The 12729-nt window shown below is 44.4% G+C and overlaps 1 protein-coding gene across 2 annotated transcripts in view; it reads right to left on the bottom strand.

The window, feature by feature from the left end:
• stxbp6 (syntaxin binding protein 6 (amisyn)) overlaps nt 1-12729 on the bottom strand; it is a 93454-nt gene that overhangs the window by 77728 nt on the left and 2997 nt on the right. Inside the window, exon 2 of one of the 2 annotated variants that reach the window (XM_080850716.1) lies at nt 1729-1934. In XM_080850716.1, the coding sequence (XP_080706842.1) occupies nt 1729-1882 (154 nt within the window). In that variant the 5' untranslated portion in view covers nt 1883-1934. The remainder of the gene's footprint in view (nt 1-1728; nt 1935-12729) is intronic. The other variant, XM_080850715.1, reaches the window with a different exon arrangement.

Here is a 12729-nt window from a genome sequence, read left to right as displayed (position 1 = left end):
ATTAGGCTTTTGTGTTGGACACATTTAATTACGTTTCCAATTTAGCACCACACATGCTGAGAGGAAATTGTACAAGGCCAATCTAAATCATTCTTGGAGACGTTTTACATTCTGGAGTCTTCTGCATTATTGAATCACCTGAAATACTTCAAACGACTGTAAACCAAACATTCTGTCTCTCTCACACACACACACAAACAGATATCCACTCATACCAGGGACGCTAAAAGCTGGGCAAGCCACGTTTGGCTTTCAGAATATCAATGGTAATCAACACTGTCCATGTTATGACAAAAAAGGTTAGCCATTGCAGTGGTAACCCTAGCTTACTTCTAATGCAGTCTTGTTGATTTGTAAATAATTCATACTGCTATGAAATTGATCTCATAGAATAATGTATTATTATTATTAATAATAATAATAATAACAACAACTTACAAATTTGCAGTAGTTGTGGTTGATGTTTTATGACATTTTCTAGTATTTGTATATGTATCTCTTTATGGTCAAACGAAAAAAAAAAAAAAAAAAGAGAGAGACAAAAACCAGCAATCCCTTTTGGAAAATGAACTAATTTCAATGTCAAAAACACTTAACTCAATGATGCCATTAACTATAATCTGAACGAGAACAAGCTGAAAAACGCATTCATATAGCACAAGTGCAAGCTCGGCCCTTCAAAACTCTAGCCCATCCTCAGTAGTGTAAATGATTAGAAAGTGTGATCTAATGAATCTAAATCTGGTTTTGTTTTTTAATATGACAAAACACACGAGCAAGTGGGGAGGGAGGGAGGGGTCGAACGACCAACAGAGATTTGTATGGCAAAGTAAGTTGTCTACCCTAGACGCTGAAAACATGCTCCTGCCATGCTGGTGCTTTGAAGGCTCCAGCTTCTATGTTTTGACAGTTGCAAAGTTGCAATTTTGCACCCGCTATGATGTCCTGTTTACATCACTGCCTTAAGGCTTTCATTTTCTGTCTCAAAAATGGGGGAAATGGTGCATTTAGCTTCCACAATTAAAATAATTATTCACATGGGATGATACCCCCCTGACTCACACACAGTCATATGCGCACACACACGCACGCACGCACGCACGCACGCACGCACGCACGCACGCACGCACGCACGCACGCACGCACGCACGCACGCACGCACGCACGCACGCACGCACGCGCGCGCATTTATACCAGGGCTCCAGACTTACTCTGCCCTAGCAGCCCTGGTGCAACTAACAGCAATTTTAACTTGCATATATCCATTTTGGTCGCAGTCTGCAGCCCTGTATACACACACCCACAGTCAGACACACACTGAAAATGTATCACCCAGAGCATTAAGTAGCAGATTAAAACAAATGCTTGAAAAAGTGACTGGATTCTGTGGGTGGTGAGTCAGTTGTGGCAGATAAGGCACACACACACACACACACACACACACACACACAGTGTGTGTGTGTGTGTGTGTGTGTGTGTGTGTGTGTGTGTGTGTGCTATTTTTTAACATAGAGACCAATGTGTCAGAGAGACTGAAGAACATGGGGACATTATTAGAGAGGAGAGGAGATGTAAAGTGAGGGAGAAAAGGAGAGAAGTGAAAAGGAGAGAAGAGGAAAGGTGAGAGAGAAGAGAGGAAAGATGAGGATAGATAAGAGAAAGGAGGGGAGGAAAGTGAGGCAGAGAAGAGGAGAGAACAGAGAGATGAATCGAGGGGGAAAGACGTACTTGATATGCAGATGAAGGTGGAGTAGTCTCCCTGCCCGCCGGTAGCCAGGAAGGGGATCCTCTTCTTGGTCCTCCTCTTCACCTGCACAGCCACAAGCATTTTCTCATCATGGGGCGCGAAGACCTCCTTGCTGATGGCCAACTTGGTGTCCATCTCGGGGCGGGACGCACACGGGAGAAAGGGAGGGGTGCTGGGCTGGTCTCTGCTGTGAAGAAAAGTTGCATTTGGTTTAGTTTAGTGTTTTTTTGGTAGTTTGGTTTATCACTTCTGTGTGCAGTTAACCTGAGCCTGAGATGCTAGGCTTCTAAATACCCATCTGGTGACACCATACCAACAGGAGAGAGATAAAGGCGGCTTGGTTTGACGCTGTGGTGGCAAACAGGCGAGGCCGAAGAAGAGCACCCAGGGGGGAGAGAGGAAGATGAGGATAGGAGTTTTAGTTATTGTGTCTGCTTTTAGTGTCCATTTAGCTCAGATCTCACCTCACATCCGAGCCCAGTGTTCTTTGTGACTGCACGCCAGTACAGAAGCATAAGGAGTCCATCTGTACAAACAGCAGAAAAACTGGAGATTCACAACCCCAGATGTCTCACACACACACACACACACACACACACACACACACACACACACACACACAAAGTCGTGCCCCTCTTCCAGAATATTCTACAATTGTTCCCTGGGTCTTAACTCATTAACTCCAATCCCACTGGAATTCCTGATGCTCCTTGTCCAGCAGTGGGCCCCTGGTGGTGCCGATTGCACTGCCTTTGACCCCACCGATGCACAACAGTGGCATCTCACTAGTCTCAAAAAACCCTCACATCCTAAGATCATTGAGAAAGAAAAAAAACACTTAAAAACAAACACATGGCTGGGTGGAAAAAATAGAGTGGAGAGGCCCCATCAATCACTTGACAAACAGCTCCAGTTTTAAAATAATCGCCACATGTGGCTCTTTAAACTTAATGAATGTCCCTCTAAGTATTAACAAACTATTTTCCCCGTTGAGTCATATTCAGGCAGATCTCAAACACTAGTAGCTTGCTATGAAGCAATGGCTTTTAGAGCTGCGTGGCAGTTAGATGCTCCACAGGCGTAAAAACAAAGCACTTAAATGCATTGGAAGCTATCTCTGGGGCCCAGTGTGGCTCCGACAGCATCCTCTCTGCCGCCTCTTTATTTCCCCCTAACAGCTATAGGGGGGCACGCACAAGATGAATTAGCCCATAAAACAAAACACCCCCAAAATAAACACAAAAGGCTTCATCAATCTGGGCAGGCAAAACGTATGCATCATGCAGTTCTTAACGAATGTTCAGCACCGTATGCTTTTATGAAACTTAGAGCCATGTAGATGAACAGCGCATGGAAGGTATACAGGGGGGATGGGGAAGGGTGTCAGAGAGCTGTCTTGCTGAATGGATGTGTTTGGCTCGTGTTCAGGGGGATGTCAGGCTGCGGTTGTGTCAGGCTGTGGTTGTGAAGTGGCATCAGGGCACGGTCGTATCTACACCCCCACCCCCACTCCTGCCTAGCGAACCATCTCTCGGACGTGACATGGAGCAGCCAGGGCCAATTAGACAGAGAGCAATGGCCCAGGCGGTCGGGATGGAAAGACTGCTCTTGGGACGGCAGCTCATTTCCTGGATCCTCGAACAAAGCAGCTTTTTTTCGATCCCCGACCACCGACTCATTTTTTCCAAACGCGTGACTGAACTCACTGAAATCATTTCACTGCTCTCACCACAATGTATCACTTACCCAGAGATGGATGAGCAAGCAGCCCTGTTTATCTTCAGGGGAGGCCCCAGACACAAAGGACCGCTTCACACACACACACACACACACACACACACACACTAAAACAAGGCTTCTCAATGAAATACCAAAAATGATCATCTGATGAGTCAAAACAGCCACAAATTGGTCCCAGGCTATTAAACCTTCATATTTAAAAGGATCCTTCTACTTAATAACTCAAACAAAAGCACTGGTCTGCAGAATCCCTGGACAGTGGGTCATGGACTTTCAATCGCTTTCCAGGGTATTCTTTAAAAACAAACAAACAAAACAAAACACTGAAGATGAGTCATCACAGAGAGTTAGAAGAAAGAGGCAAACACCACTATAAGTAATCTCTGCAGGCTGATTGGTGAGATTGCCTTATTATGGCCGTAAACAACGAAACAACTTTCAGCACCATCTAAGGCATCACCTAAAGACACAACACAACTAGACACAACATGACACAAGCTCAGCTGCAGCTTACTGGGAACAGAAGAGGCTGACAGGGCCCTCACAGAACCCAGAGAGAAAATCACTCTCTCCCCAATAGAGGGATGGATTGGGACAAACAGAGAGACAGACAGACAGACACAGACAAAGAGAGAGACAAACAGACATACAGAGACAGATAGAGAGAGACACACAGACAGACACAGACATCAAATGGTGAGGGGAGCCAGAGTACCTCCAGTTACAGCAGTGTGCTGACCAGTGCACCAGCTCTGATGTGTATGTGTGTGTGTGCTGACCAGTGCACCAGCTCTGATGTGTGTGTGTGTGTGCTGACCAGTGCACCAGCTCTGATGTGTATGTGTGTGTGTGCTGACCAGTGCACCAGCTCTGATGTGTGTGCGTGTGTGTGTGCTGACCAATGCACCAGCTCTGATGTGTGTGTGTGTGTGCTGACCAGTGCACCAGCTCTGATGTGTGTGTGTGTGTGTGTGCTGACCAGTGCACCAGCTCTGATGTGTGTGTGTGTGTTCTGACCAGTGCACCAGCTCTGATATGTGTGTGTGTGTGTGTGTGTGTGTGTGTGTGTGTGTGTGTGTGTGTGTGCTGACCAGTGCACCAGCTCTGATGTGTGTGTGTGTGTGCTGACCAGTGCACCAGCTCTGATATGTGTGTGTGTGTGTGTGTGTGTGTGTGTGTGTGTGTGTGTGCTGACCAGTGCACCAGCTCTGATGTGTGTGTGTGTGTGCTGAGCAGTGCACCAGCTCTGATGTGTGTGTATATGTGTGTGTGTGCTTACCAGTGCACCAGCTCTGATGTGTATGTGTGTGTGTGTGTGTGTGTGTGTGTGTATGTGTGTGTGTGCTGACCAGTGCACCAGGTCTGATGTGTGTGTGTTGACTGTCTGCCAGGGTACGCCCAGTCACCCACAGGCTGAGGGCTGGTGCAATAGCTCAGCTTCCAATAAAACAGGGGAAATTGCTTCATTTTACAACATCTCTCTCTGAATCCCTCTAATGAGTCAACATCAAAGCCACCAATTGCCAACAACAGAGAGAGGTGGAGAGACAGACAGAGCTAAGGAGACAGAGAGATAGACAGAGAGAGGTGGAGAGACAGACAGAGCTAAGGAGACAGAGAGATGGACAGAGAGAGGTGGAGAGACAGACAGAGCTAAGGAGACAGAGATGGACAGAGAGAGGTGGAGAGACAGGCAGAGCTAGGGAGACAGAGAGATAGACAAACGAGGGGAGGGAGAAAGCACAAGAGAAAGATAGACAGAGGAGAGAGTTGAGGGAAATAGACAGAAAAAATAAAGAAGGAAAGAAAAAGGAAAGAAAACCTGCAAAGGAGAACGAGAGAGAGAGAACAAGAGATAGATAGACAGAGAGAGAGAGAGAGAGAGAGAGAGACAGAGTAGAGAAGTGAGGGAGATAGACAGAAAAAAGAAAGAAGGAAAGAAAAAGAAAAGAAAACCCGCAAAAGAGAACGAGAGAGAGAGAGGGAAAGATTTTTTTCTAAATGTCGAGAAAAGGTCACGCATCTTGTCCTCGCACCGGGAGGGACGAAGGTGCCAGCCGCTCCCAGCGCTCCGCCCCGCTCTCCGGCAGCGTTACACCGGACACATTCTATTCTCCTACATTTTGCCACAGTGCTCCAGCCAAGAGGGAAGGGGAACTCCCGTCTGCTTCCAAGCTGCCGAAGGCCAGTGCCGTGGGTCGATCCCTCCACAGGTGGCCTCCGGGGGCCAGCCCTTCATCCCTCCACCAGGAGTTTAGCCTGTGAGCCTGCTGATGCCAGCCTGACAGCCAGGCCATTTGGGCCAGGGTCACTACATGTGAACCAGCGGAGCAGGGCAGCGATTATACATACTCATAGAAGGGTGCCGAGAGAGAGAGAGAGAGAGAGAAGGGGAGAGAGAGAGAAAAAGACACACACCTACATACACACACATACAAAACATGCAAACACACACACAATATACATACACATACAACAAACACACACCCTCACACGACACACACACACACACACACACACACACACACAATATACATACAACAAACACACACACACACACACACACACACACACACACACACACACGCACACAAACACACACAGGTCAACACAAAGACCGCCTCACAGCAGCAAAACAAGCACCGGGTCTTCACGCTGGGATCAGAGAGCACCAATAGGCACAAAATGAGCCTGTCTGTCCAGCTCTGCTAAACTGCAAGACTGCTCAACTTGAAAAGAAAGAAAAACAAAAGATGGGAGGCCAAGAGGCTTTGATCAACTACATGAAGACGAAGGTATGACATCTCAAAAACAATGGCCCTGACAGGGAGAGATTGTTTTATTGTGTAAGGGAACCACAAACACACGAGAGTCACAGCTGTGAGAGGAAACTTGGCAGAATCTCCCCTAAATGTCAGGATGATCTCTCTGTGTGTGTCTCTTCCAACCGCCACTGGATGTGCAACGAAGACACACATACATGCACACACACACACTCACACACACTCACAAACACACACACACACACACACACACACACTACAAACACCCACACAAACATGAACATACACGACAGTGGTACCCCTCACAGCACGTGCCACTGGCACAGCCAGGAAGGGACTCCACACAAAACACCCCCTCTTGTTCAGTAGTAGGCATCGCCAACGCCACCGTTTAGAAAATGAAATAGCAAACAGCAGAGACAATGGTCACAAGGGAAACCATTCTTTTCTTCCGTGAATAAGCTGTTACATAACCTCTCACAACGTAAATCTGCCCAGTTCATTTTACAGTATAGCATTCACTGCCTCAAAGTGCACTGCGTACATCTCCAACTAGTCCTATGGAAGAATGAAGCTCTTTGTTAGTGAAATAAAGCACATGAATCACGAAAGCATCGGCTTCTAAGTGTTTTTTAGTGGCTCACTTTAACATACCATTTCTTTTAGGTTCACTAAAATCCTGAAAAGATTCCAACACATCCCTCAAGGTTGCGAATGTCAACAAACAACAACCTTTATTACCTTTATTTACCTCACACTAACTGGCTTCACATAGTGATCGATCATCTCCCATCAGCTGTTGGATGTTGACATTGTTTGCTGATAGCTGGCATTAGCCAGCCTATTTACCAAGCAGATAACTTTTACGTGCCATGGAATACCATGAACAGGCTTATTTTCCCAATCCCAGCAGAAAGAGAAGACCATTCAGGTTGAGACTGAGAAGAGTATGAGAGGAGCATCGTTGTGTGTTTTAGAGGAGAGGAACATAGCAGTGTGTTACAGATAGGAGTAGAGCAGAGCTGTGTGTTATAGAGAGGAGTTGAGCATAGCTTTATACACATTATACCAACAGTTAAAAATCTCACCTCCAGCTCAACCTTTGTTGATTGCATCTCCCAAACCATTTTCTCATCCACACTTGTTAGCCACTCATAGCCTTCTGGATTCTTGTTTTGTTTCTCACTGCAAAGTGTCACTACAGCAAGTTGTTGCATTTTGTTTACATCTGCTTCCCAAGAGATCAAGCAAGGCGGAGCAATCATTGCTCCCTCTGGCACTACAATCTTAATACAATCCTGTAGTGTGCGATGCCCCATTATTTTCAAATATTACTTTTTATTTTGTGTCATAGAGAAGAGGAGCATAGCTGTGTGTTATAGAGAGGAGTTGGAGAGGAGCAGAGCTTTGTGTTGAAGAGAGGAGTATGAGATATGAGCATAGCTGTGTTAAGGAGGAGAGTTTGAGAGAGGAGCACAGCTGTGTTAAAGAGAGGAGTATGAGAGAGGAGCACAGTTGTGTTAAGAGAGGAGTTGGAGATGAACAGAGGTTTGTGTCTGAGAGGAGTTAAAAAGAAGCATAGCTGTGTGTTACAGAGAGGAGTTTGAGAGTAGCAGAGGTTTGTGTCTGAGAGGAGTCGAAGAGGAGCACAGCTGTGTGTTACAGAGAAGAGTTTGAGGGGAGCAGAGCTTTGTGTCTGAGGGGAGTATATCCATGTGTCTCCTGTGCATCCTTGGGGAGATAAATGGTGATTACGGCACAGAGCAGCATGGGCGCTGACCCAAACAAATTCCTCCAGACGGGCAGTTTGTCCTCCCTCCTAATCTCAACAGCCCACTCCGACCTTAACCCCGACCCGGCATGCCTTAACTCATCTCAGGCCTGCTCACTCAGACCTACACCTCTGTGTGGGTGTATGTGTGTGCTTGTGTGTTGGGGTGTGTGTGTGTGTGTGTGTGGGTGTATGTGTGCGCGCGTGTCACCCTTCTGTCTGTCTGTGTTGTCTTCAGTTCCTCTGTTCAGTTCCTAATTTCATATGAGCACTGCAACAGTAACCGTTCAGTGAGAATAGGCAGGGGTACCTAATATTTGCTCATTTCAGTCACACAGGAGAGGGTGCAATCAAGCATAAATGGGTTGATTAATTAGTGGGTGTGGCAATCAAGTCATTCTTTTTCAGCACAATGATTCAAACCGAGCGTATTAATGTACACACTTGATCAGTGATTGTTCTACAATGAGTTAAACAACAAATTTCCAGTCACAAATAGAGCCGTTGACAACAGAGGAAACAAAGGTTCTTATGTGGGAGGTCCATCCAGAAGAAAATGCTAATGTCATCGCGCCCCAGCAGTAGTCGGCTGTTGCATAGCGTAACCTATGCAATTACATGGATGCTAACACTAACGCACAAAGAAGGGTCTGACTCTCCTACCACTTTTTGGATGAGCAATACATATCATCTAACAAGATGCAGGACCGCACCCACTGACATTCTGGCACACATAGGCAAACAATGCACACTCAGCTGAAAAAATATTAATCAGTCAACGCTTAAAAATAATTATGGTCTCCATTTATTGTGTGTAATGCACCTTAACTACTTTGTTCTTTTGAAGAGCATCTGGTGTCTTTGCCTTCTCTCCACATAGGCAGTTTGTAACTACACTTAAAAGAGGGCAGTTGAGTTGTTGACAAGGTTTTCCTCCACTCCTAAACAATGTTACCAGCCATAAAATTATTTAATAATATAAGGCAGGAGTTACAGAGTCAACAGGAGATAAATATTTAATCATAAACTACATTCTGTTGAGGTCTTGGTTCAGAAAAGATTAGCCAAGGTTATCAAGCAACTTCAATGGCTCGTTTGCTTATTACAAACCAAAACGACAGTGACAAATGTTTGTGATTTATTAACTGAAGTGTAATAATGTAGTGTCCTAAAGGCTAACTATGAGCTAATATTTATCTACACACAAACTAACATTGGTGCCATGGCAGTCAGGTAACATCAACTTAACTGGTAAGGAGCTTGCTTGTTTTTCAAGTTGCCTTGTCATCTTGAAATCACCACAACATGACGTTAACTGTAACGTGACACACTATAATGTTACAAACTATAAATTGTCAGGCCCCTGTTGCCTTTGCTGACAACTTTCCAGGTTAGCATAAAACAGCTTACATTAAGCTATGTTGCTAATTAGCTGCGTTGCATGCACAATCACATAATACATTTGAAGTAAGTGCTGTCAAAATGCGCATTCATTTTTGAAATTATTTTGAAATAATTTACATGTTACAAAAATTCACGCAAATAACGCATCTGCTTGGGTTTAGTTATTATTTCTATTAGTGTATATGTAATGGTCTAAATATCTGGGGGCATCAATGGCACACCTGACACACAGCTTAACTGAATTCACAAGCTTGTAATTTAATAATCACTTTAACAGGCTGCACACAACGTTCTAACTACTGACCGGCAGACCTTGTCGCTAGTTCCCTCCAAAGCATCTCCCTCCCCAAAAGTCTCTCTTCTCTGCATCTCCACATTTTATCTCAATCCATGTTTAAAAATAAAAGCCCCTTCACACTTAACGTCCTACACATATAACACATATGCCTTTCAAGCAGACGGTCAATTTTGATGGTTTTATTGGAAATCGGTAGTTCACAGGAGAGAATCTGTGTTCAAAGTTAAAAACAAATTATAGAGCAAATTGTAGAGCTTACATGATTCAGTCAGGAAAAAAAAAAAATCATGATAAATCAAAGCAAATGAGCAAAAGCAATAGTTGACAAACACCTGATCACTTGAACACTGATTGAATGTTGCGGATTAGGAGCGGACTCACCACTTTTACACCCAAGGCTCCCAACCCGGGGAAAACATGGGCTTCCAAAAACGTTATGTGCTCGGTATCAGGTGATGGAAAAACAATAAACTACTGTGCTCTTTGAACAAGGGAGGCGGTGACTGCAAGCATCACTGAACCTAAAGCCAATTGGGATAACCCACCCGTGGAGGCCAGGGCGTGCTAGAAGGATCCAGTGGCATACGGGAAGGGGACTTGCAAATCTGTCTGTCCCCGCCTTCTCTCCATCTCAGTCCCTCTCTGTGCTAAGGATTTTGCTCATGTTAGCTAAATTAATTTTCTATTACCCTGTCTGTGTTCCTCCATCTCCCTTTCCCTCAGGCCCAGAGTATTCAATGTCACTTCATCTTCTTCTGTTTACTTCTGTAAGCAAGTACACCTTCTTTATTTGAGCTTCAAATCAAAACCATCCAACGAAGGATTAAATCAATTATCTCACCAAGGACGCTTCGAAACAAACACCAGCACGGTTTACAGATGGGCTAGACACGAGATTTCGAGGAAGTGAAGCAATGGCATGTTTTGAATACTGATCACCACCCGACACCAACACAGATGGGGCCTGCCTGCTTCCAATCATAAATAATACACCGACCACACGCCCCTGCCTGCTGGCCCATCACCGTTATGCCCAATTAACATGTCATCGACATTTAACGGAGGGCAACAGCACAAAGTGGCACATGCCAAGTTTCACAGGAAAGCATGTGAGCAGGGCGCACTCCAAGTGCCTCATCTCTCAAGGGACATGGTGGGGGGCAAGCACGAGGCTGGTTGCTGTGGAGCAATAATCTATTAATCAGTCAATCAATTAATCAAAATCTTTATTCAGGCCTCGAGAAACACAATGAGGGAAAAACTCTAATTTGCAATGGTGGTGAGGTTACATAATGGTAAAGTTGGGTAGCACGTATTGATAATGGCAGTAGAGTTGAGTTTTAGTTAAATAACCAGTAAATAATTGCGAGTGTGAATCATGGAATCATTGAGGCTTCATAGTTGTCTGTTCTTCTTGCACTGCCTAAAGTAATACTGAATCACTGAGAAGAATTATCTTTTTCAATGCAAACTCTGGGGGATTTATCTGGCAACCCTTCCAGGTAAACTGTAGTAGACGTTTGGCTACAAATGCAGCCACTTGATTTGAAGACGACACAGAGTTATATACAAAAAGCAAGAGAGTGAATACTGCATACCTTCAGAACAGTTATTTCAGTTTCAAAAACATCAAGTGAAAAACAAAACCGCAATAGGCCCTGGTTTTAAAAGAAACACTCTGTGCTCTTCTCAAAAGGAGTTTGATCCTGTGGGCCAGTTAAGAGAAGCAGCTGAAACATGAAAACTATTCTGTGTAAGAGGACAAAAGACACCATCACTCCAGCCAGGTGACTCAGCACCAGGTGGCAATTTATACCAGGGCCCTGTGAGCTTGCGATAAATCAAGCAAGCCGAACACCCGCAAATGATTTCATTTTGTTTTACAGCCTGGCTCCCTGACGGCAAAACCTAAGGGTGACAAAAGCCAAGCAGCCATCGTCACCAGCAGCGTCATTTGGGAAAACGATAGTCTTTACCCTTCTAGAAAGAAAACAAGAAATTATCTAATACTGCAGGACGTAGCTCCTCTAAATGTACTGCACTGCGATTCAAACACTTCCGATAAATGAGATATGACCTGGTCTTTGTTGAACAAAACCGCAACAAAGACAAAACAATAACAAAAAAAGGCAATTTTTTTCTCCTTCTGGATCATTCTTTGCATTGTGATTAAGAGTACAAAAACGAAATGCTGGTGTCTGCATGATCTTTGGACGAGCGAGTTGGCCCATGATCTCACTCTAGCATTACGCAGCCAATCCAGAGGAACAGAACACCATGTTTAAATATCCTCAGAACAGATTGTTTTTGTTCGTCTAGGGTTTAATGATTCAAGTCACTACAGGCAGGGAACCCTCTGCTCATTAGATCCGTCATTTTGTCAGAGCTTTGGTGGATACAGAATACTCCTTCTCACAAAGGCAGTTCGTATGATAGGATTTTCTTTTTCAACAGCAACACTTTGTGGTTGCTTAATGAGCCCAACATACATGGCTTTAAGCAAATGAGACGGAGCATATTACAGAGGCGAGCAGACAACTCTTAAATTAACTGCTACAAAGATAGCAGAGCCAGTTGGAGTTTAGTATCTACTTGTTGTGTCCTTTACAAGAGAAGTGAAAGTAATCTTTCCAAAGAAATCTACTCAACCAAAATGAACAGAAAAAGTCATGTGCAGATTCTTCAGCAAGTTTAACAAAAAACATATTCTGCTTAAGAGACTGCCTTTTTACTTGTTAATTATCGCCCCAGGTCTTTTACAAATCAATACAAACAAGAGCTTAATCCTATTAAAGCACTTCAAAATTTTGGGGCTGTTTAATGTACTATGAAAAAGAATAGCCGGAATGAACAAGAAATGCCCCTTCCTTTTCAAATAATTGAATAAAGCAAATGATGAATTGAAACAAGGTTTGGAAGGCACTTGAGGTTGTTAGCACAAAGCTGGTCAGAATAAGACCACTACTGATGTGACAGAAAGCTTGTA

Source organism: Sprattus sprattus, assembly GCF_963457725.1.
Source record: "Sprattus sprattus genome assembly, chromosome: 13".
NCBI classification, from domain to species: Eukaryota; Metazoa; Chordata; class Actinopteri; order Clupeiformes; family Clupeidae; genus Sprattus; species Sprattus sprattus.
This window is presented reverse-complemented; position numbering and strand designations above follow the sequence as displayed.